The following is a 19,988-nucleotide window of genomic DNA, read 5'->3' on the forward strand; positions in this document are numbered from 1 at the left end:
ACTGCCGTTCTTAAGTGAATCTGGCTTCCCGTGAACTTCGCTTGTCCAAAGGTCGCGAAAATGATCACATGACCTCGGGACACTGCAATTGTTAAGTTAGCAACTCAGTTGTTAAGCGAATCACTGCAATTGTTAAGTTAGCAACTCAGTTGTTAAGCGAATCACTGCAATTGTTAAGTTAGCAACTCAGTTGTTAAGTGAATCTGGCTTCCCGTGAACTTCGCTTGTCCAAAAGGTGCCACCAGGCTCAGTTGTTAGCACTGCACAATACATGCAAGGACCCACGACCACAATTGACCCCAAAATTTCTGTTGCTAAGTGAGTCAAACGTTAAGTGACTTTTGTTCCCTTTTACGACCTTTCTTGCCACAGTTGTTAAGCGAATCACTGCAATTGTTAAGTTAGCAACTCAGTTGTTAAGTGAATCTGGCTTCCCCGTGAACTTCGCTTGTCCAAAGGTCGCCGAAAATGATCACATGACCCTGGGACAACTGTCACAAATATGAGTCAGTGGCCAAACCTCTGAAGTTTGATCACGTGACCATGGAGATGCTGCCATGGGCAATAAGTCTGAAAACAGTCGTAAGTCATTTTTTTCCCATGGTCGTAACTTTGAACGGTCACTAAACGAGCAGTTGTACGTCAAGGACCACCTGTATTAATTGTATCTGTGGCTTGGGGATGGCTGTTACTTTCCGTAACACTCTGACATCTTCTTCATGGCCCGTTGCACGAATTCCACTTTCCCCCGGTCTTTCTGTATGGCCGTGTACTCGTACGCTTTCAGCTTGCTGTAGTAATCCGAGAATTTATTGTAGAGGACGGAGATGGGCATGCCGTTCAGGATGATCCCAAAAGCGATGCAGAGGAACGCAAACAGCCGTCCCAGGTGGGTCTCCGGATACATGTCTCCATATCCCACAGTAGAAAGGCTTACCTTGAGGTAAATAAAGGAATGGGGGGAAATCATTTAGAAGAGCAAGAAGTGGACTTTTAGACAGAGGATCATAGATCAGTGGTTCTCAGCCCGCAAGAAGGGCGGCCTATGTTGATGTCATAGGAAGTCCGCGAACCTTGAGGAAATATTACAATTTAAATCTTAAGTCTTTGGGAGGGGGGTGTCGGTGGCCATAATCCATGGCCACAAAAAAGATTTAAAGGGGTCCTTGGTGAAGAAAAGATTGAGAACCACTGTCTTAGATTATCAAAATAGTAAAAAGGGGTCCCACATTGTTGCATTAGAACTCTGCCTTTTACAGTAATCTCTATAAAAGCCTGCTAAAACAGCCTCTTAATTCATCTGCCCAGGTAGCCCATATTACTAGATAGCAAGTCTCAAGGGAAGGCTTCAGCCCAGGGGTTTGCCTGGTGCCTGTTCCTGAAAGGAACAATTATCTAGTATTTTTTAGGACAGGAATGGTGCCACTAGCACCCCCCTTGTTTTTGAAGCTCTCCTACCCCACACCTCAACTTTTGTCCATAAAATTTGGTGTCAAAAAAACTGATACCCAGCGGCTTGCTTCGTTTTAAACTATGTACACAAATCGTTATGTCTCTTGCATTACACTTTTAAACAGTGGTGAAATTCAAATCTTTTTACTACCAGTTCTGTGGGTGTGGCTTGGTGGGTGTGGCAGAGGAAGGATACTGCAAAATCTCCATTCCCACCCCACTCCAGGGGAAGGCTACTGCAAAATCTCCATTTCTATCCCACTCTGGGGCCAGCCAGAGGTGGAATTTGCTGGTTCTGCAAACTATTGAAAATTTCCACTACTGGTTCTCTGAACTACTAAAAATTTCTGCTACCAGTTCTCCAGAACCTGTCAGAACCTGCTGGATTTCACCCCTGCTTTTAAATAAGTCAGAAGCCAGGATAACGGACAAAAATCAGTCTTCACTGAAAGGAATGTATCACTAAAAGGGATACATCTGGTCCCCTTAAGGGCTTGGTAGCTGAATCTTAATAAGAAAATGCAGCTGTCAGCTGTGAAAAAGGCCCACTGATGCTCTGAGCATGGTCCAGCAAAGGTGTCCCTCAACCTTTCCATTGCTTAAAGGTAAAGGTAAAGATTCCCCTCGCACATATGTGCTAGTCATTTCCAACTCTAGGGGGCGGTGCTCCTCTCTGTTTCTAAGCCAAAGTGCAGTCCGAAGACGTCTCCATGGTCATGTGGCCGGCATGACTCAACGCCAAAGGCGCACGAAACACTGATACCTTCCCACCAAAGATGGTCCCTATTTTTCTACTTGCATTTTTTACGTGCTTTCGAACTGCTAGGTTGGCAGAAGTTGGGACAAGTAACGGGAGCTCACCCCGTTACGCGGCACTAAGGATTCGAACCGCTGAACTGCCAACCTTTCAATCAACAAGCTCAGTGTCCTAGCCACTGAGCCACTGTGTCCCTTCTTTCCATTGCTTACCTGACACTAAAACTCAGTCAGTGCTGAAAATCAAAACTGAGTGTAGTGGCGAAAGGGTTAAGGGCATGACAGCTGGGATGTCCCCTTTCTCTTGGTGCCCTAAGTACAGGTAGGTCTTGACTTACAACCACAATTGAACCCAGAATTTATGTTGCTAAGTGAGTATGCTCCATTTGACAACCTTTCTTGCTAACAGTTAAGTTAATCACTGCAGTTGTTACGTTAGTAAGTGGTTATTAAGTGAGTTTGGCTTTCCCATTGTCTTTGCTTGTCAGAAAGTCGCAAAAGACGATCACATGACCCCGGGACACTGCAACCATTATAAATCTGAACCAGCTGCCAAGCGGCCAAATTTTGATCACATGACCATGAGAATGCTGCAATGGTTGTGAGTGTGAAAAACGGGCATGTCATTTTTTTTCAGTGTCGTTGTAACTTTGAGTGGCCACTAAATGAACTGTTGTAAGTCGAGGACCATCTGTGCATGTTTATTTTGCTCAATATTTAATCCAGGGCTTTAGTTTTGGCCCTAGGATAAATTGTCTGACATACGTTCACTAAAGTAAAACTCACAATGCATACATCTCCTGTGATCATTTTTGAATGATCTGCTGCTTTCCTGGTGAGACCAAATTCTGTTTTTATTGTGTCAAACCATCACAGCTTCGTGGCCTTTTGGAAGCTTGCTGAACATCCTCTCTGATTTGCATGTAGATTTAGGAGAAATGCAAATAGGGAAAATCCTTTTTTTTTTTTTTTAATTGTTGGGATTGTTGCTATGCTTGATAACGAGTCTGACTTTTTAGATGCCGAGCCAGGGGAATTTGTTTGTTAGGGCGCACCTGAGAGAAATGTGATTAGTCTGAGGCTCCAATGGAAATTGGCTCACGGGAATTGAATGTAAATGGCGGAGAAATAGCTCTGAAAATAAACAACAAGATGAAAGGGAAACGTGTTATTGACAATAGCCAGCGGTTACAGAACGGCATTTTTTCACTCATGTGATTTCCTGGAGAGCATAAGAAAGTAGCTCTGCGTTGTTCTTGGTGCGATTTTGTTGTCTTTCATGTGAGGTACAGCTGGGATAGAAAAGTGGATCATCAAGAAAAATGCTGCTCTGAATTATACATGTGATTATATTTGTACGTACTCTGGGGTGGAAGTTTCTTTCTGTTCCTCAGTGCTACGTGCGTGGAAATGTGAGAACAAGGGTGGCCCCGCTGCCAGCCAGGCTAGCTAGTCTAAAGCTATTCAGTTGTGCCTTGCCGCAGATCAAAGGCCCACCTTTTTCTAGGAAAGAGGCTCCTGTTCTTCTTCTCCCTTTTCAGGAATTCGGGGGGGGGAAATTTCATTTTGATTAGGGATAGTTATCTATGGCAGTGGCCCCTAATCTTTTGGGTAGCAAGGACTGGTTCTGTAGAGAGAGTTTTTTTCTGTGGACTGGAGGGGGTGGCATGGTTTCACATGCTGCCTGCATCCCATAGATGGGGCTTCATTTGTTTGCACGGCCCAGTTTCTGGTGTGTCACAGCCAGTGGTGGGATTCAAATAATTTAACAACCGGTTCTCTGCCCTAATGACTGGCTGGGTGGGTGTGGCCATGGTGGGCAAGGCCAGGAGGTGTACAGGCAGCACTTGGCCTCCTGCACCCCCATGGGAGCAAAAGTAGGCTTCAGGGGGGGGCTGCTGCCCCCCCGCACCCCATCTTGGGCCTAGTAGGCTTCCCTGCAGCCTCCTGGGAGCAAAAACGGGCCATGGGGGTGGGAAACTCCTGGAAGGGGTGGGTGGGCGGGGCCAGCCAGCAATTTAACAATCGGTTTGCCCAAACTGGCTGAATCCCACCACTGGTCACAGCTCAGTGTCGATCCACAAACCAGGGGTTGGTGACCCCTGATCTATGGATGTTCTCAGTCATCCAGGTTGTGTGTTTTTTCCCAAAAAAAATTCTTTGAAAACATTTCGCTTCTCATCCAAGAAAACAAGTAAAATGTCTTCAAAGAAAAAAACCCAAGAAAGTCCACTTGCCTTTTGGAAAAAGCACCTTTGAGTTTAGAGTTCTCCTCAGTGCTACTGCATGTGGTTTCAATTTCTGTGCCTGTCTTTCAAGCCTATGGGTTCTTCAACCTTCTCATTCTGGGCCAGCCCTACAAGAGGTGTTTCCACATCTGTATCTTTCCCTGGCATGAAACTGAAATCCAAGAAACTCAAGAACTGTCAACCAGAATGATGACTGTACCCTGACAAAAGGACCCTGATGCCCCTTAGCCATCTTGCTGATAGCTGAAGTATAGGAACGTGATGTCTGTGGAGATTCTCAATCATCCAGATCATGGTTGTCCCAAAGATGCTTTTTCAAGAGGCAACTGGACTTTCTGGTTTTTCTTTGAAGATGTTTCGCGTCTCATCCAAGAAGCTTCTTCAGCACAGAGCTTGGATGAGAAGCGAAATGACTTCAAAGAAAAACCAGAAAGTCCAGTTGCCTCTTGAAAAAGCATCTTTAGGACATACAGGAACACAACATAAACATTTTACTTAAGCCCCACTTTTCCTTTGAAAACTAATTTGAATATACATTCTTCTTCACCTTCATTGAATGTGAACTGGTAAAGAAAAAAATGTGATATTATTTTCTGCAGTATTTAGTGCCTTCTCATCTCAACCAGCCAGGCACAAATCAATTGAGGTAAAAAAATTCTGTGCAATTATTCCTGCATATGTGTTTCTGTTACTTCTATGCACATATAGTCTATGGAAGGGAGGTGACACCATAGATCCATGATGGCAAACCTATGGAATGCGTGCTCAAAGTGACATGCAAAGCCATGTTGCCCGCATGCATGGCCTTGCCTGTTTGTCTTCCGGGTTTTTGACATGCATGCGCGCGCGCTGATCATCTGTCCTTTGTGCGCATGGCAGTGCTGAAAATCAGTGTATGCATGCACACTGGCCAACTGATTCTCAAGTACACATGCGCACCAGAACCTGCAAGTTTGGCTTTTCGGGAGCACAATCCTGACGAGTGCATGTGCACGACATTTCTGCATGACCTTTTCGGTACTCGGTGCCAAAAAGGTTCGCCATCATTGCCATAGATGTTGTGGCATCACCATTTTAATGACATGCATTATGTAATTGGGATCTTCCACATCACAACTGAGCCATTATGTAATTGGAATCATTTGTATGATGACGTGTCATGGTTTATGGGACCTGTCATGGCTTCCACTTAATGCCTATGAAGCTGTATGGACTTGTATTAAAGCAAGGCTGGGAAGCCCAAGGTCTCCAGTTGCTGCTCAAATACCACTTAACACTATTGCTCTGCACGGTAGCTGGATTTGGTGCAAGTTGTAATTTAGTAACATGTGGAGACCTACAGGTTCTCCACCTTGGGGTTACAGAGAATGAATCTGTCTGATTCATTCATCAGTGTTTCTCACCCTTGGCAACTTGAAGATGAGTGGAATTCAACTCTCAAAATTGACTGGTTGGAGCATTCTGGGAGTTGAAGTCTTCCCATCTTCAAGTTGCCAAGGTTGGGAAATATGGGACTAGAGGAACCTGTGAAAGGAGTCATAGCATGTACTCAGTTGTCTAACAAGTCACAATCAGTATTGTCAGGGCTCATTTGAATGAAGCTCAAAACAATTGCATGTTGTGGTCAGTGAAGAATCTTGTCTTCAGCTGCTACTCCAGGCAATTTAGCAGAATTATTGAAGGGAGAATTTCTCGTATATATCACCCATATGCAGAATAAGTTATGTCACAGATGTGTTATTTAATGTCACCAGCAAATATTAGAATTGAGCAAAACCCATTCATCTTCAGGATTTATTCATGAGGATACTTTGCTTTCTATTATTTGGTACCCTGATTCTGGGTGATATTATTAAGCAGATTATGGATGATCATAAACATGTAGTCAGCCCACATTCATCTGAGTAAAACACTAACAATGGTGTATACTTCAACTGTTGTCCTCTAGCTTCAAAGGGAAAGCATTAGTGGAGATGTAATGTCCTTCCTGTTAAAGACTACTTCAGCTTTAATTGCAATAATACTAGAGCAACTAATAGATTTAAACTTAATGTCAACTGCTTTAATCTAGATTGCAGAAAATATGACTTCTGTAACAGAATCATCAGTGCTTGGAATACTTTACCTGACTCTGTGGTCTCTTCCGATAATCCTAAAAGTTTTATCCAAAAACTTTCTACTATTGACCTCACCCCATTCCTAAGAGGACCATAAGGGGCGTGCATAAGCGCACAAACGTGCCTACCGTTCCTGTCCTATTGTTTTTCTTTTCTTCTTCCTATATATATGCTTATACCTCCTTATATTTACTATATAATCTTTTTGTATGATACCTACATATATTGTTGTGACAAAATAAAATAAATAAATAAATAAATAAATAAATAAATAAATAAATAAATAAAAATAAATGTGTCATAGCATGCTAGGTTGGCTTGACAACTTCTGGAGCAGATGCTAGAGCCACTCCAATATTATAATCACCTTGGACGCAGCTGTTTACAGAACCATTTACATTGGACAATATTTGTGTTCCTGAACTTTCTTAAATGGTAGTCTTATTTTCACTTCAAGGGGTAAATCAAGGTAACACAAGGCATTTTTATCCTTCCTTGAAAGTATATGTAGAAAACTATATATACCCCAATGCAGAATCTATCACATGGGATGATGCATGCATATTGCACCACATGGCGCAAAGCCAACATTGGATATATCCATCCACCCAGCCAGCTCTTGACATAAGATGGTAATTCCAGTTTCTATTTTTGATTAACCCTGGCAACTTAGCAAAGAACAGCTGAGAGAAAAGATCAGGGAGAAATTTGCAGGACACACCTTTGTCCAGTTGTTGTTTATCCAAGACACCAGATTTATTGGGAATACAATTTTCATCCATCACTAGTGGCAGCCCCTATTGTATTTCAACAACAGGTCTATAAATTATAAATTCCGTATCACATTACAATCCAGTGACCCAGCCAGCTCACCCATTTTGTTATTTTTGGCCATTGTTACCGGCTTAATAAAAATAAAACAGAAAGCTCATCTCATGCTCTGATTTATTGTCAGTTGTTTCGGGAACCTCCCGAGGAATCTCTGTGTCTGTCATCTGTGATCACGTCTGGCATCTTCCTGTCTCTTGATTTTTCAGAGACCAAGGGCAGTGCCAACCATAAGTTCTACAGGTTTTGTCAGCATCAATCTTACTTATTCTTGGTACATTATTAGGTGAAGCCATCCTTAAAAAGGTAAAGGTTCCCCTCGCACATATGTGCTAGTCGTTCCCGACTCTAGGGGGTGGTGTTCCTCTCTGTTTCTAAGCTGAAGAGCCAGCGCTGTCCGAAGACATCTCCGTGGTCATGTGGCCGAAATGACTCAACGCCAAAGGCGCACGGAACGCTGTTACCTTCCCACCAAAGGTGGTCCCTATTTTCCTACTTGCATTTTTTATGTGCTTTCGAACTGCTAGGTTGGCAGAAGCTGGGACAAGTAACGGGAGCTCACCCTGTTACGTGGCACTAGGGACTCAAACCTGAACTGTCGGTTGAACTGCCGACCTTTCAATCGACAAGCTCAGCATCTTAGCCACTGAGCCACCACATCCTGACTGAAACCATCCTTACTACCTCCATAAATAAATAATAGCTAGCTGTCCGTTGGCATATAGAAACCTATGAATTTTTTTTAAAAGCATGCAGAAACTTCTGCAAATTTCAGGCTTCCAATATGTTTTCCCTTCTCTGCTTTCCTCTTCTTTCTTATACAGTAGCCTTGAGTGCTGCAAGGAGACCACCCATGCAGAAGCTGCCACAAAAAGACATCTAGTTCAAGCTGAGCTTCACTGATTACAGACTGATCTACTGAAACAGATGTACTAAAGCTTACAGTGGAAAGTGGGGTGGGGTGTCTGCATTTACATCTCCTCTAAAACCAAAGACTCAGAACAGATGTTCAAAATCTGGGCATATCCTCCTGCTTTCATAACAAGCAGCTTTTCTAAATAAAGAGCAAGAAGCGAGGGTCAGGTCTCAAAAGAGTACATCAGGTACTTACGGCAGCCCACCACCAGGCCTGAGGAATGCTGGTGAAGTTTGTGTTAACGACATCATGCTCCACAGTATAGACCATGGCTGAGAAGGCAGAGATCCCCAGGACAATGAAGAGCAGGAGACAACCCACCTGCTGGTAACACTGGCGCAGAGTGAAGCCAAAGGCCCGGAGCCCTGTGGAATGGCGGGCTAGCTTCAGGATGCGAAAAATGCGCATCAGGCGCATGATGCGTAGCACTTGCGCTACTTTGCCCACTCGCCCCACTTTCTCAATCTCATGTTCATGCTGGGACCCATGCCCACCAGTATGGGTCTCATCGATAAAAAATTCCAGGAACAGCTGAAGGTAGAGGGGCAAGACAGCGATGAGGTCCACAGCATTGAGAGCGCTACTAGCAAAGCGGTGTAAGTCAGGGGTAGACAGCAGGCGCAGTATGTATTCTAGAGTGAAGAAGGCCACGCAGAAGGTCTCCACGTGTTCCAACACTGGCCGTAGCTCTCCAGTGACTTTATCCTTGTGCTGCAACTCCTCGACTGTGTTGAGAGCAAGGGCCACCACGGATATGAGAACAAAGAAACTGGAGGCAACCCCCACCGCTTTCGCCATGGTGGAAGAGAAGGGCTTCTCCATGATGTTCCAAAGGCGCCACCGTTGTGTGGCATAGCGCATGTGGCAGAAGAGAGCCTCACTCTCCTGGGCAGCTGCCTGAGCACGGAGCTCCTCCTGCACTTTCAGTTGGTCATTCAGCTCATCGCATCTCTCTTCGAAGCAGATCCGGCAGCAGCGGGGCGTGTATTTGAGACGGACCCCCCAGTAGCTTAACTCTTCCAAGAAGCTGTGGGGGCACAGCTCATTTTGTACCTGTAACACCCCGGAAGCGTAGAAGTTGTAGACCAGCTGGAAAACTGCAGGGTCTCGGTCAAAGAAATACTCATCCCCCTGAGCCGCGTAGTCATCACAGAGGCCTAGCTGGCAATGGCGATCGGTGGAAGTAACCAAGCGTCCGAGGCGGGTGTTGGGATAGGTGGCCACTTCCTGGTATGTGAGATGGTAGGTTCGACCACCAACATTAATGTTGAGCACCGAGGAGGAAGCTATTGTTCCAGAAGCAAAAGTGGGGTCAAGTGCAAATATCGAAAGAAGTCTCTTCTGCTCTTCCTCCTCCTCTTCCTCTTCCCGACACAAGTACTTCTCAGTTTCCTGGGACAACTGCAATCCATAGGGAGTAGTTGCTTGGGTGTCTATGCGCTCAGCTGCCTTGCATTCTGCAGAAGACTCCAGTGGAGTTTCAGGTGCTTTTCCATCTGAAATGGAAAGTTGCTTCTTTTGACTGAAATTTCTCATGGGTGACACTTTCTAGCCCACCACCCAGGTTTTCAGAGGTGTTTCTTGCCACAGTTTTCCAGCTCTGCTTCTTCCTGCCCGGACCATTCGTGACTAGAGTTGCAGCCTCACATTTCATGCCAGTCACTCTTCACTCACTCCAGTTGTTGCTAAAACTCAGGATGGGATGCAGGCATGGAAAAGGGGGGTGGGGAAGGAGACACTGCTGTTGATCGCTTTAATCTTGCTGACAGGGAAGAACTGAGTAGTTACAGAAGGGGATTTAAAGGCTATTATCCTATTTTAGCCTCGGCTCCCTTTATCCGTGACGTGAAGGTCTACAGAGCCAATAATCTTTTTAATAATTTTTTAAAATGTAAGTATATCAAAATCAATATATCGCTAGTGGGATCCTCTTAGTATGTTTTCAGAATGAAGGGGTGCCTAGGGTTTCTCCCATGAAATCCCTCCTTTCAAATGTTTGTCTTGCCCTCGGTTTCCTCTGCCCTTCCTCAAAGTGTGATCCATCTATGCTTGTAGAGCTGTTCTATTGGCTGGAGCAGATTTTACAGTGAGCAAAGCTGACATTAATTTCTGTTAATGCTCCGAATTGTCAGTTCAGTGGTTAGCGCAGAGATTCAGGTTCATTCAGAGCAGTTTCTCAAACTGAGCTACTTTAAGATAGAGGGAGAATTCTTTGAGTTGAAGTTCACCCACCCTGAAGTTCCCAAGTTTGAGAAACACTGACCCAGAATACAAAAGTAATAGTCCCACATCTACCTTATCACTGGACACAGAGAAAGGGACACTGGATGTCGAACCCTAATTTGGAACCATTGTTTTGTTTCAAAGCCAGGTTCTGGTCCCTACGTCTGCGAAGACAGAAGGTGGATTATGCCTGGTCAGACCTCAAAAACTAGAAGTCAACTATTTCAGGCTTTTAGTACCTGATTCAACGCAATGGACTCTAGTGCTCTGCATAGGTTTTTTTTTTCCTTCTTAATGCTTTACAAAGGGAGAACATGTTAGGCAAAACACAACATAATATGCACATCAGCTTAATTTGTACAATTACTAACCGGGTGCCTTTGGGAACAGAATATGGAATGGTTTATTGTAGTAAGTGAAATGACCCTGCCGTTTGCCTTTGACCCCAATCATTGTCATCTGGTGATTATTGCTGTATTTGCTCAGGCAAAATTTAGCTGTCAGAGCAAAATATGTTCCTCACCCTAGTTGAAGTAGTTTAATTTTTAGTGAAGCAACACTTTTCACAAATGTTGATGTACCTGCCTTTAGACTTGTAACCACAGACATATTACAGTCCATTAGTGTTTCAATGCCTGCAAATTGCATCTGTAAAGGAGAAACACCTGTAGCTCTCCAGATGTTGAATGACTCACCACTGAAATGTCTGTAGAGATTCTCAGTCATCCAGGTCATGGTTGTCCCAAAGGTGCTTTTTTTCAGGAGGCAACTGGACTTCCTTGTTTTTTCTTCTGAAGACGTTTCACTTCTCATCCAAGAAACTTCTTCAGCTCTGATAGGATTTGGGGAATGAAAGGATTTATTTTCCTTGCAGGACAGCTGATCATTTGCATCTTTTTAGAGGGTTATCTGTGTCCTCAGGGTCACCGGAGTAGTGCTCCTGGTTCCTATAGTCTGCAATTTTTCCTCTGGAAATCCATTTCTACTCCCACACCATTCAAAGGGTATCCATCCCAAATTGTGCAGCTAAAAGTCTGTAGAGATTCTTGGTCATCCAGGTCATGGTTGTCCTAAAGATGCTTTTTTTCAGGAGGCAGCTGGGCTTCCTTGTTCACCACTAGCCACACCAACTGGATTGCTGGCAGTTGTAGTTCACCTGTACTTAGAACGTAACAGATTTCCCATCCCTGCTTTAAAGTCTCAGGATAGGAATCTTTCTGCTTCTGTTCCTGGGATTATTTTAAGTAGAGATCCCAGAGGTTGAACATCACATACGTGCTTTGCTTTGTCTTTCCTCAAAGAAAAGAAGGCATTTTGCAATAAACTCTTATGAACATCATCCTGCGGCTTATGGGGCTTTGTAAGACTGGCATGTGGAAGTGGTTTTTTAAAGACTCATTGATGTTGGCATGTTCTATAGATCAGGGGTCTCCAACCTTGGCAACTTCAAGCCGGGAGGACTTCAACTCCTAGAATGTGAACAAAGCTGGCTGGGGAATTCTGGTAGTTGAAGTCCTCCAGGCTTAAAGTTGCCAAGATTGGAGACCCCTGCTCTAAATAAAGCCCCATATTTGTATGTCACATGCAGGGTTTCTCTTTCCCTCCTCTCCCCTCCTCCATGCATTTCCACAGCTGCTTGAGGGGTATTAGGCTGTCCAACAGCTTAAATCTGACTTACGGGTTGGAGTGAATGTCAAATATGTATTGGCACAAACTCCTGAACGCTTGCCATGAATAAACAACAGAGAACTAGATAAGATTGTGATCACCTGACCTTTTTGTTTAATTCCTCCGCCCCCCCCCCCACACCCTCTGGTATGCAGGCTTTGAATTCTGCCTTGCAATTCATTTGTTGGATGTTTCTTTCCCATTCAGATGAAAACTCTTCCTGGGAGGATCTTTGCTTTTGGTGTGGAATTGGGATTGAAAAGGGGATTGGCAAATGGATCGCTTACTTTTGCTGCGTTTCTAACGTCTCCGTAGTAATTATACTATGCATATAGATAAGCAATATTTGGCTAGAGGGGCTAATGCATGATTTGCTGATATTGGGAGTAAGATATTCCAGGTGCAGCATAATAGGCACAGTCAGAGATGCTTTGAGAAGATGGAAATAGGCCATGGATCTTAACTAGCTTTTCCAGGCTCTGAACATCATGAAATGTGGGGTCTCTTCTCCTGAGATTGATGCTGGAGATTGGCTTCAAATTATATCACTGCCAGTTCCAGGTGACTGCCACTTCACTTGTCGTTGTACAATGACATCAGTCAATGATGGAAAAGCATTCTATATTATTTGTGTGTGTGTGTATAACATACAAGATATTAAGGGGGGGGAGGCTCCCTTTGGGTTCCTTTAGGGCCAGAAAATAGTTTTAAAAAAATAGGTGTATAAAAAAGAAGGTTTCAAGAAATCGATCAACCATTTAAGGAAATTAATTGATTAAAAATATGTCACAATATATATAATTTTGGAACAGGGTATCTTTTGCTCTGGTTAGGCCACCTCCCTTTTGGCCCTGCCCATATTGGCAGGGTAATTCTCAGCAGGTCACACAACACCATCCACAAAATTCTGTCCAAGCAAAGTCCATCTATGCTGCCTTAAAATGAACAAAAATTTAGTACAGTTCTTACAACAGTTCATTTCGTGTTCGTTCAAAGTTACGACAGCACAGAAAAAAGTGACATGACGGTTTTTCACAGTTAGGACGTTTGCATCATCCTGAATCAAAACGCAGGCCCCAAAATTTATGACCACTGCTGTGTACCAAGGTCATGTGATCTCTTTTTGCATGGGGAAACCAGATTCACTTAACAATCGGGTTACTAACTTATCCATTGGAGTGATTCACTTAACAACTGTGGCAAGAAAGGTCGTAAAATGGAATAAAACCAGGGAATAAAATCCAGCAGGTTCTGACAGGTTTTGGAGAACTGGCAGCGGAAATTTTGAGCAGTTCGGAGAACCTCTGGCTGGCCCCAGAGTGGGGTGGGAATTGAGATTTTGCAGTATCCTTCCCCTGCCACACCCACCAAGCCACGCCCACAGAACAGGTAGTAAAAAAAAATGTATTTCACCACTGAATAAAATTCACTTTTGTCGCACTTAACAACAGACATTTTGGATTCAATTCAGGGGTGAAATCCAGCAGGTTCTGGAGAACCGATAGCGGAAATTCTGAGCAGTTCAGAGAACCAATAATGAAATTTTAAGTAGTTTGGAGAACTGGCAAATACCACCTCTGGCTGGCCCCAGAGTGGGGGGGGAATGGAGATTTGCGATATCCTTCCCCCAGGAGTGGAAAGGGAATGGGGATTTTGCAGTATCCTTCCCCTGCCATGCCCACCGAGCCACACAATACGCCCTCCAAGCCACTCCCACAGAACCGGTAGTAAAAAAAATTGGATTTCACCACTGGTTCAATTGTTCATGCAAGAGTTTAACAGAACCTTTCAGTACAGCAAAACATTATTTAAAAAATTGAATAATTTGCACACATGGTGACCATATCAGTTCCACCATTAAGGAGAAAAGATTTGGAGAAATTAGTTCCTTGCTTCTTATGTAAAGCCTAGTACCAAAGAGAGAACCTGCCTGTTTCTCCAGACACAATGCCACTTAATTTCCCCTGTAATAATTCCCCTCTGTTATTTTCAGATATTTTATTTTTAAACGGTGCAGATATTTCGGTAGACGCAACCAGCAATGCCCTGGGGAGAGAGTGTGTGTCTTAAATGAACCTTGTCAGGAAGCTGTAATCTGTCATTCACTGCATGAGAGGTCCCCAAGAATGTTGGCTGTCTGCATGGTGACGCAAAACAAGTGGCCAACGAATCAGAAGAAAAAGCCAATGACCACTTGGGAGAAAAGCGAGGAAGAAACTTGCGGCTCTTTCTAAATTAAGGCTGAGAGTTAATGGGTTGCCAGTCAGCTGAAAATTACAGAATGCTGTTATCGGGTGAGTGTGGGTGGTGGTGGTGGTGGAGGATTAACTACTAAATCCACAAATGCCAATACTGGTTTCTGAATGTACATCTCTCTGGGTTTAAAATAGGATCATTTGAAAATGTCAGGTAAATGCAGAAAGACCAACAAAATAAGAACTTCCTTTTTAAAAGGTCAAATCGGGAAAGTGCAAATATCTGCATAATAGAAAGGTTGAAGAGTCCAGAGAACTTGGGCTGATTGTATCGAATAAGCAATAAGGACTCTGGGATCACATTTTGAGGGAGAGACAGTATCTTCTAGGATTAGCCTAAAATTCCAGATCTTGAGTTTTAAATTACATCACTTTTAATGGCAAAAAATCCCCAAGTGGCTTACAATTCTAATAAACAGAATTTCATTCATTCATTCATTCATTCATGCATGCATGCATGCATTCATGCACAGATTGCATTGCATTGCATTTATACCCTCTCGGGAGGGTATTAGGTTGAGCTGAAATCCACAAATCCCACAGCAGGTTCCATGGTTAATCAGGACCTGCGTTTGAATCTCCCCAATCCAGTAGCTAATATATGTCACCAAAGCAAGAGCAATCTACCAGAAGACAAATATGATATGAAGCAGACCAACCTTGGACAAGCTTTAAAATCCCATCCCAACAAGTCTTCTTATCTATTTTTCATTTTTTTAATAGATATAATGATGATGTTATTATCCTTTCAGTCGTGTCCGATTCTTGGCGATTCTATGGGTCAGGTCTCGCCGCATCATCTGATCTTGCGCTATTTCTTTGAAATTGTTTTATGCTCCAGATGGTGTCAGTTTTGATGGCATCCAGCCACCAAATATAATTGAATTTCCAGTGAATTTCCCCACATGACATAGCCAAAGTGAGTGAGACATACTTTCACGATTTTGCCTTTTAGTGACATGTCTGATTTAAGAATAGAATAGAATAGAATAGAATAGAATAGAATAGAATAGAATAGAATAGAATAGAATAGAATAATAGAGTTGGACGAGACCTTGGATGTCTTCTAGTCCAACCCCCGGCTCAGGCAGGAAACTCTATACCATTTAAGACAAATGGTTGTCTCTTCTCTTCTTTAAAACTTCCAGTGTTGGAGAATTCACAACTTCTGGAGACAAGTTGTTCCACTGGTTAATTGTTCCAAATGTCAAGAAATTTCTCCTTAGTTCTAGGTTGCTGCTTTCCTTGATTAGCTTCCATCCATTGCTTCTTGTCCTGCCTTCAGGTGCTTTAGTGAATAGCTTGACTCCCTCTTTTTGTGGCAACCCCTGAGATATTGGAACACTGTTATCATGTCACCCTAGTCCTTCTTTTCATTAAAAAATAATGGGATAGGAATAATTGTAGAAGGAGGCACCAAATACAAATAGTTGAGGTGGCAACCATGACAAGACAATGGAAATTCCAGCCAAGATTAATGTGTAGCATGACATATAGATATTTGTGCTGCATTTTGACTGATATCAGAAAATTAAGCAGGTTTGGACTTGGTTAGGAGACTATCGAGACTATCAGGGCTGTGGGCTAATCCTGGACCAAGAAAACTACAGGGACATGTCTGTGAAATCCCCAAGTATCATGTTCAATCTGAAGTTTTTGCTTCATGAAAAGAAGCATCAGAATCTTTTCCTGATGAGCTTCAAAGTAAATGCTTTGTGCAGTGTGCTTCTATCTCAGCTTTCTTTCAGCAGTTAAAGATACAAAACATTCTTCTCTCTTCTTCATCTTCATAACAACCCTTACAGCAAAGTGGACAACTATGGCAACTATATGATTTGTGGACTTCAACTCCCAGTATTCCCAAACCAGCCATGCTGGCTCAGGAAGTCTGGGAGTTGAAGTCCACAGGTGATAAAGTTGCCATAGTTACCCACCCCTACTTTATAGCTAGGCTAGCCTAAACACTAGCGAATAGGCCAAGGTCATCTAGATAGGCCAGCGGAGGAGTGAAATTTAAAGCTTGCTAATCAAACACATTAACTAACTACCTTACATTGGCCTTGGATTAACATTTTTCCAGTTCATGCTTTAATCAATTTCACTCTCTTATTTTACACAGATAATGCATTAAAGACTTGATATGCAGGGAATGTTCTACATTTGCTCTTCCCTTTTATTAGTATGTGGGTATCTGTGTGATGCCTGAATAAGCAGAAAGAGTAAAGAATTCTATTGGGATATGAACTACCTTAACTGTCAACAGAATTGTGAGTTATATTTTGAAGCGGAGCTTGTTGCTTTCTGAGAGAAAGGAAAATAAGGTATCTAAGGAGAGATATCAGGCAGCTGTGGGTTGATAGAAATTACACTGACCAAATTCCATTAAGGTAGGAATAATGGTATATAAGAGACGGGGTTCCAGGAGAATAGAAAGTCCGTCTAAGCCAGCATCACTTCAGAAGGCAAGAAAGAAAAGTGAATGTGAGATAAAGATGGGCTGATTGGGAAGATCTCTCTGGTATCAAAGAATAGGAAGATGGTACAGGTAGTCCTTGACTTACAATTACAGCTGAGCCCAAAATTTTGGTCATAAGTCACTTAGCAACGTTCCAATATCTAAAGGGCTGTCACAAAGAAGGGGGAGACGTCAACTTATTTTCCAAAGTACTTGAAGGCAGGTCAAGAAGCAATGGATGGAAACTAATCAAGGAGAGAACCAAAACCTAGAACTAAGGAGAAATTTCCTGACAGTGAGAACAATTAACGAGTGGAACAGCTTGTCTGCAGAAGTCGTAGGTGCTCCATCACTGGAATTTTAAAGAAGAAATAAGATAGGCATTTGTCCAGAGTGATATAAGGTCTCCTGCTTGAGCAGGAAGTTGGACTAGAAGGTGCCTTCCAACTCTATTATTATGTTATCAGGAGAATATTCTGCTTCTTTTAGGAGTCTTCATGTACTCACTCTCAGCCACTTTTCTTCCTGTCAGTCATTCTACTCATTCTTGCTAGTTCCCTTGGAGATAAATCTGAAGGTCACATGAATTCTTGTGAAGAACAATGTACAGTATGTTTACCTGCTGTAAAATATCAGCAGGACTTCCTTCATCCCAAATCCTGCTTACCCTCGTTGAATATTGCAGTAAAAGTATTAGCTCTACTGGTTATCAAGGATATTGTTGCTTGAAGGAACAGGAGAAAAGATTTTTAGTTGATTAAAAAAAACAGCTTTGATACAAATTGATTTCTGTACTGTGGTTCAATCAATACATGTGACTTTTAAGAAAGTTCTATTGATTTTAATAGGTCTTATTTCTCCGTAAACGAGCTCAGAATTGTAGCCCTTAAGTCCTTCTTAAGGAAATAACTTTCTGAGCCATGAGAACTTTGAATCAAATTAATTTTGCCAACAAAAATTTGCTGCTTTTTCTTGTATCATCTCATATAGAAAGCCTTTGTATATGCACTTCTGTGCATTAGGGCCTCAATTGTTTTGAATTTTATCAGATGATCTGATCTGTCTGGGGAAGGAAGGGGGCTGGTACGCTGATCAAATGATTCCTAATAAATTGAATATGAACAGTGCTGCAGAAAAGTGTTTGAGTTAGTTTATTATCTCAGAGGATAACTACATTCTGGTTGAATGTTCTGGCTACCAAATATTGCTTAAACATTGCTTGGAGTTTTTAGAAGGATTCCTGAAGCTATAACTGAGCCAAAAAGAGGACTTCAGTGAATGCCTTTCTAACTTTCCCTAATCATCTTGGTTGCTCTTCTCCGCCACGCACACGCAGGGGGCAGGGGCCCACACGCACATGTGTGGGAGTGTTTGTGCGTGGGGGGCAGTGGTGTATTGTCCCCGATTCAGACCGGTTCACAAGAACTGGTAGTAACTGGTAGTAACAAGTAACTGGTAGTAACGAACGACTAGCCTTGTGGTGCAACCAAAACAATCTGGAACTGAACACACTCAAAACCGTAGAAATGGTGGTAGACTTTAGGAGAAACCCTTCCATACTTCCACCTCTCACAATACTTGACAACACAGTATCAACAGTAGAAACCTTCAAATTTATGGGTTCTATCATATCGCAAGATCTCAAATGGACAGCTAACATCAAAAACATCATTAAAAAAGGACAACAAAGAATGTTCTTTCTGCGCCAACTCAGTAAGCTCAAACTGCCCAAGGAGCTGCTGATCCAATTCTACAGAGGAATTATTGAGTCTGTCATTTGCACCTCTATAACTGTCTGGTTCGGTTCTGCAACCCAACAAGAAAAACACAGACTTCAGAGGATAATTAGAACTGCAGAAAAAATAATTGCTACCAACCTGCCTTCCATTGAGGACCTGTATACTGCATGAATCAAGAAGAGGGCCGTGAAAATATTTGCAGATCCCTCGCATCCTGGACATAAACTGTTTCAACTCCTACCCTCAAAACGACGCTATAGAGCACTGCACACCAGAACAACTAGACACAAGAACAGTTTTTTCCCGAAGGCCATCACTCTGCTAAACAAATAATTCCATCAACACTGTCAGACTATTTACTGAATCTGCACTACTATTAATCGTTTCATAGTTCCCATCGCCAATCTCTCTCCACTTATGACTGTATGACTATAACTTGTTGCTGGCAATCCTTATGATTTATATTGATATATTGACCATCAATTGTGTTGTAAATGTTGTACCTTGATGAACGTATCTTTTCTTTTATGTACACTGAGAGCATATGCACCAAGACAAATTCCTTGTGTGTCCAATCACACTTGGCCAATAAAATTCTATTCTATTCTATTCTATTCTATTCTATTCTATTCTATTCTATTCTATTCTATTCTATTCTAAAACCGGCAGGACCTGGAGGTCATCAGGAAACTTCTGCGTATGCATAGAAGAGTGCGACTGCACGCACGTAAGCGAAGCGAGCATGCGTGCGGTCCCATTGCAAACCGGTAGTAAAATTAAGTAGAATCCACCCCTGGTTGGGAGGAATGCATGCGCATGCATGTGGGGCAGGGCACGTGCGGCGCATGCGCGCATGCACAGGGGGTGCATACATTGCATTTTGCAGGCTTGGGCACACACACACACTTTGGGTACTCTGTCCAGAAAAGGTTAGCCATTACTGTTCTATGTATTAGTCTAGAACAGGGGCATCAAACTCAATTTCATTGAAGGCCACATCAGAGTTGTGTTTGACCTCGGTGGAGGGGGACAGGGGGCATGGCCAGCTCCACATCCATTTTTGGCCATGATGGCCTCCTGCAGCCTTCTGCCAGTGAAAACGGAGCTTGGGAGGGCTGCGTTGGCAGAGGCATCGCGGGACGGTCCTTTGCTGTTTGCAGGGGAGGCCCAGGGGCCAGATCTGAGCACCCTGCAGGTCGGATCTGGCCTGCGGGCCTTGAGTTTGACACCTCTGGTCTAGAAGCTGCCCCTCAACTGCATAAGTTTTTGTGAGTTGCTGTTCACTTAATCAGATCGTGTAGGGAAAAGCTGGTGCTTTGTAATAAAATAC

General features: G+C 43.1%; 1 protein-coding gene across 3 annotated transcripts; it reads right to left on the bottom strand.

Annotated features, from left to right (window-relative positions):
• Nucleotides 1-284: 284 nt before the first annotated feature.
• On the bottom strand, nucleotides 285-9,993 carry KCNV2 (potassium voltage-gated channel modifier subfamily V member 2). 3 transcript variants are annotated; one of them, XM_058173322.1, is made up of 3 exons: nucleotides 8,514-9,993; nucleotides 3,264-3,342; nucleotides 896-937 (listed from the first exon to the last, which is right to left on the bottom strand). In XM_058173322.1, exons 1-2 carry the CDS (start codon nucleotides 9,852-9,854, stop codon nucleotides 3,307-3,309), a joined length of 1,377 nt encoding a protein of 458 aa, XP_058029305.1. In that variant the 5' UTR covers nucleotides 9,855-9,993; the 3' UTR covers nucleotides 896-937; nucleotides 3,264-3,306. The 3 variants fall into 3 exon arrangements, with proteins under 3 accessions (XP_058029304.1, XP_058029303.1, XP_058029305.1); XM_058173321.1 differs by lacking the exon at nucleotides 3,264-3,342 and having other exon boundaries at nucleotides 285-937; nucleotides 8,640-9,989; XM_058173320.1 differs by lacking the exon at nucleotides 3,264-3,342 and having other exon boundaries at nucleotides 285-937; nucleotides 8,514-9,984.
• Between the last annotated feature and the right edge of the window lie 9,995 nt (nucleotides 9,994-19,988).

Source organism: Ahaetulla prasina, chromosome 2 (genome assembly GCF_028640845.1).
Source record: "Ahaetulla prasina isolate Xishuangbanna chromosome 2, ASM2864084v1, whole genome shotgun sequence".
Lineage (NCBI taxonomy): Eukaryota > Metazoa > Chordata > Lepidosauria > Squamata > Colubridae > Ahaetulla > Ahaetulla prasina.